This window comes from Silene latifolia, chromosome 4 (assembly GCF_048544455.1).
Source record: "Silene latifolia isolate original U9 population chromosome 4, ASM4854445v1, whole genome shotgun sequence".
In the NCBI taxonomy this organism is placed as follows: domain Eukaryota; kingdom Viridiplantae; phylum Streptophyta; class Magnoliopsida; order Caryophyllales; family Caryophyllaceae; genus Silene; species Silene latifolia.
This window is the reverse complement of record NC_133529.1, coordinates 54,599,282-54,604,664: the sequence shown is the minus strand read 5'-3', so window position 1 is coordinate 54,604,664 and position 5,383 is coordinate 54,599,282. Positions and strand designations below refer to the sequence as shown.

The 5,383-nt window shown below is 38.6% G+C and overlaps 1 protein-coding gene across 1 annotated transcript; it reads right to left on the bottom strand.

The window, feature by feature from the left end:
* Positions 1-379: 379 nt before the first annotated feature.
* On the bottom strand, positions 380-2,861 carry LOC141651519 (uncharacterized). Its single transcript, XM_074459227.1, has 3 exons — positions 2,498-2,861; positions 1,721-2,276; positions 380-1,532 (listed from the first exon to the last, which is right to left on the bottom strand). Exons 1-3 carry the CDS (start codon positions 2,859-2,861, stop codon positions 380-382), a joined length of 2,073 nt encoding a protein of 690 aa, XP_074315328.1.
* Between the last annotated feature and the right edge of the window lie 2,522 nt (positions 2,862-5,383).

The following is a 5,383-nucleotide window of genomic DNA, read 5'->3' as shown; positions in this document are numbered from 1 at the left end:
TAATATATATGATTGACGAATATATACTTGATTTTACTTGTTTCCATACTACTTTAAGGGTGAAGAGGCCACTCCGTACAAGTTGTCTACGAAGACGAAGAAAAATAAGAAGGGCGATTGGGTTAATCCTCGAGCTGCTGAGATAGACGTAAGTTTTTGTATTCAATTTAATGTTTATTTTTATTACAAAGAACGGTAATATCTTTCTTAGAAAGATAGGTAATATATATATATATATATATATATATACATATATATATATATACATATATATATATATATATACATATATATATATTTTTTGGTAACATGTGAGCATTTGTATTCCATTTCATAAAAATATTACAATATCGTCCAAATTCATCTAGCATCAGAAAGACTAAGTACAAAAACTACAACGTATGTGTAATCTACTTAGCCAAGAACAATCATTAGCCGTCACCACAGTAGTCATTTTGCAAACCAGCCTGTGATGCACATACTGTGAGATTCTAGATACCAATAGTTCAGGTCTGCTAAGCTGAAGATTAAGCCTGCAAACATTCCTCTCATTCCAAATCATATAGTAAGTAACCATTCTTGCCAGTCTGCAAGTTTTCTTCCTGATCTTCGAGGAGAAATGGGTTGAACCAGTGAAACACACATGAAAATATTCCTCAACACCTGCAATGACCCTAGCACTGTAGTCACACTCAGCAAACAAGTGGTCATGCGTTTCCTTTCCCACTTCACAAAGAACACAAGTATCAGACAAACAAATACCCAGCCTGTGAAGCTTAACTCTAGTATTAAGAGCCTTCTTCTGAATTAACCAAGCAATAAAAGAATGCTTGGGAAGTAACCAATTATCCCATACATCTTTGTACCATAGGACAGGGGGGTGTGAGCCCTGCATCCAATGGTAACCTGAACTGACATTGTAACCACCAGGAGAGGCTACCCAAGTATTACCTTGATAGCCACCCTCAAGAATACCTCTAACTCTACAGATATTCCTCCAATTCCAATTGGAATCAAGAGGAGGTTGATAGTGAACCCAGTCTGCCCCTTTCAAATAGACATGGTCTATCCAAAGCACCCATAATCTATCTGCTTTAGTATACAACCAGTGAACAAGCTTACCCACACTTGCTACATTCCACACCCCTGCATTCTTAATACCCAGTCCACCCTCCTTCCTACTGAAGCAAATATCATGCCAAGACACCAAGGGAGTTCTGTTATAGTCTGATTCACCACACCACAAGAAATTCCTACAAATTGCCTCTATTCTTTTAATGACTCCTTTAGGAATCAGAAAAATAGAAGCCCAATAATTATGTAAAGTATTGAAAACTGAGTTGATTAGCACAAGTCTACCAGCATAGCTTAGCTTCCTTGCACCAATCCCCCTGACTTTAGAAACAATCTTCTCAATTAACACATTACAATCACCTCTACTCAATCTACCAGGTTGGATAGGAATACCCAAATATTTAAAAGGAAGCTTCCCTTCCTGGGAGCCAGAAATCTGGATAATATCAGTCTTCAAACTATCAGTGACACCACAAAACACCACTTCAGATTTAGATGCATTAACTGTGAGCCCCGATGCAGCGAAAAGGTAGCCAGACTCTAAGTATAAGCATAATAGACTCGCACATCTCCCTTACTAAACATTAAGAGGTCATCAGCAAAGAGCAAATGAGTAAGTCTCAGACTCTTACAAAGAGGATGATACCTGAAATACCATTTTCTTGTTGCAAACTCCATAACCCTTGACAAATATTCCATACAAAGGCAGAAAAGAAGAGGTGAAATAGGGTCACCCTGTCTTAAGCCCCTTCTTCCTTTAAAATAACCAAACTGTGCACCATTGAGATTAAGAGTAAATGAAGAAGTAGTTACACAGGTCATAATCATCTGCCTGAACTTCTCAGGGAACCTAAGAGCACCAAGCATTTGATCCACAAAAGCCCATTCAATAGAATCATAAGCTTTTTGCAGATCAAGCTTAAACATGCATCGAGGTGAAGCATTTCCCCTATGGTAAAGCCTGACCAAATCTTGGCAAATCAAAATATTCTCAAGAATGCTCCGGCCTTTAACAAAAGCCCCCTGATTCTTACTAATTAGATCAGGTAACACAAGAGCCAACCTATTGCAAAGAATCTTGGAGATAGCTTTATAAAGCACATTACAACATGAAATTGGCCTGAAATGCTTGACACTGGTAGGCCTATCCAGTTTAGGAATTAAGGTAATAATAGTAGCATTCAACTGAGCCAATAACTTCCCTGTTTCAAAAAAATTTATTACTGCTGCACTCACATCAGACCCTATCACATCCCAAGCATCCCTGAAAAACTGGCTAGTATAGCCATCAGGACCAGGTGACTTATCTTTAGGAATGCTAAAAATGCTTTGTTCTTAACCTCTTCACTAGTAACGTTTTATTGAAAATATCCCGATGATCTTTATTACAACAAGCACCCTTCCTAACAACATTCACATTAACCTCGGTTGTAGTAGTACTTGACCCAAGTAACCCCCGATAGTATTCTAAGAAAGCCACCAATAGAATCCCCATCGATGCACAATTTTCCATCCTGGTCCTCAATTTGAAAAACTTTATTGAGCATCATTCTTTTCTTAATGACATGATGAAAATAGGAAGTATTAAGATCACCTTCTAAGGACCATTGCACCTTTGCCTTTTGAATCAGAAAGCTGTCCCTAGCAGATACTAAATCTCTCAGCTCATGAGCCAAAGTAGCTTCTTCTTGAATGAGATCAAGCATCCCTGGGTTATCAATTAAAGCCTTCGGATATGTTCCAAGGCCGACTAGCAACAGTATATTATTCTCCACATCGAGAAACATTCTCTATTTATATTCTTCAGAATAGGTTTGAGAGCTTTGAGTTTTTTGACTACTGAAAATATTTTAGTCCCTCTATAGACAGTAGTCCAAGCCTGAGTAACAGATTCCTTAAAGCTAGGAGCAAGCCCCCACATGTTAAAGTATTTAAAAGACTTTTTCCCTCCAATATCGCATTCCCATCACAATGGTGCGGGGACAATGATCAAATAAGCCCTCGGGGTGAAAATGAGCAAGACTATTGGCAAACTCGGCTAGCCACTCCGATTACCCATAGCCCTATCCAATCTATGTAAACCCTATCGAAGATTCCTGTTTGTTAGACCAGTAAACATAGCACCAATGGGCAGGGATATCCTCCATACCACAAATAGACACACAATCTTGAAAATACTCCATTTCAAAGATCGTAGTATTCCCTCCTAACCTCTCTATAGGAGACGATGTGTTGAAGTCCCCAAGCCAAAGCCAAGGTGTACAACAACTAGCAGAGATATCTTTGAGGGTATTCCATAATGCAATTCTCTCTTGCAACCCATTAAAAGCATAGATCATAGTAAGCTGGAACTTCTTATTATCCACTCTAGAATGAACTAACATGTGAATATGTTGAGCACTATAAGATATAAACTGAATATCAAAAAGATCGGGTTTCCATAAAACCCGCATTCTACTTCCTTTATGCCAACTGCAGTTAGTGGAGACACTCCAACCATCACATATAGAGGTATTCCTATTCAATAAAATACTAGGCTTCAGTTTAGTTTCAAGCAAACCAAAAGCCCTACCCCATTATCAGCAAAAAAGATCTCACCACTCTCTGCTTATTCAGGTCATTTAGACCCCTAACGTTCCAAAATCCTAAGCTATGCATGGATATTAGGATCTGGGGGGTCCGTACCACTCTCAACAGCCTGCTCTTGTGGGACAGCATTATGATTCAGAGCATCCATAAATGTGTAATTGCTAAACTTTCCTGATAACCTCACCCCCACCATACTCTCTTGCCTATTAAGCCGAATAATGTTCTTGACAGGAGTTGACTTTATGACAGGAGTAGGCCTACTGGCAGACAGTGGAGGGAAATTGTCTAGATGTAATGTAGGAGGAGTAACCACTTCCTGAGACTGAATTGGGGGTTGTGTCACTGGCCTCCAAACTTTCTTCTGGGTTGGCTTACCAGGAACCTTAGGACCTTGAGATTTAACACCCCTCCTCCTAGGCTTCCTGCATTAAGAAGCATCATGCCCAATCCCTGTACAGCTTGTACAAGAAATAGGCCGCCATTCATACTCGATGGTAACATTAACCACATGCCCATTTTCATCTAAAAATTTGACTTTCTCAATGAGTTGCTGATCCATAGGTAATTCAATCATCACCCTAGAAAAGCTCAAACGAACTTTGTCATGTGTCTCTATATCCATTTTAACATATTTTCCTACCAAGTTAGCAATTTGAGGCAAACACTTTCCCCAAAATTTCAAGGGAATTCCATATAGCTTCACCCAAACTGGAACAACAGCAACCTTCTCTTTAACCAATTCCATATCCTTAACCCAGGGTTTGATCACAACTGGTTTATTGTCATATAGATAATAGCCAGATTTCAATAAAGCATGTTTCCCCCCAGGTTTAGTTAATCTTACAACAAAAACTCCATTATCCAAGAACGAAACACGATCAATTCCAAAACAATCCCACACCTTATACACATAATCCTCAACAAGATCCCAAGGAGGATTTGCTCCCAAAATGTAACAAATAACAGAGTTAGACCAAAAATCTACCTCTGTTTTGATATCTTCATGTGTAAACTGTAGCAAATCAGTGAATTCCTCCTCTTCATCGATAGTTTCCAAAATAGGTATATCCTTTCCACCCTTCCACAGTGTCCAGCCATCGCTTTCTACCGGTTCTCCTTCATTAAGATCCAACACCGGGATGCCCTGAATAGCATTGATAGACTTTGTTTTCCCTGTATCAGAAGAAGAAGGACCCAAGTGACCACCTTTAGGTATATGTTTAGTAGATGAGCCTACGACTGAAGCTTTGGATGAATGTAAAGCAGATTTTGTTGTTGAATTTAATGGTGAAAAGCGGTTTGACATGGTTTTCAGAGCCGTCATCGCTGTAATAGATTTGTTAAAGTTTAAGAATTTAGAGCTTTTCTCTCTCTAGCTTTCTCTCTCACGAAATCCCGCCTCTATATATATATATATATGTATATATATATATATGTATATATATATATACATATATATATTTTTTTTGGTAACATGTGAGCATTTGTATTCCATTTCATAAAAATATTACAATATCGTCCAAATTCATCTAGCATCAGAAAGACTAAGTACAAAAACTACAACGTATGTGTAATCTACTTAGCCAAGAACAATCATTAGCCGTCACCACAGTAGTCATTTTGCAAACCAGCCTGTGATGCACATACTGTGAGATTCTAGATACCAATAGTTCAGGTCTGCTAAGCTGAAGATTAAGCCTGCAAACATTCCTCTCATTCC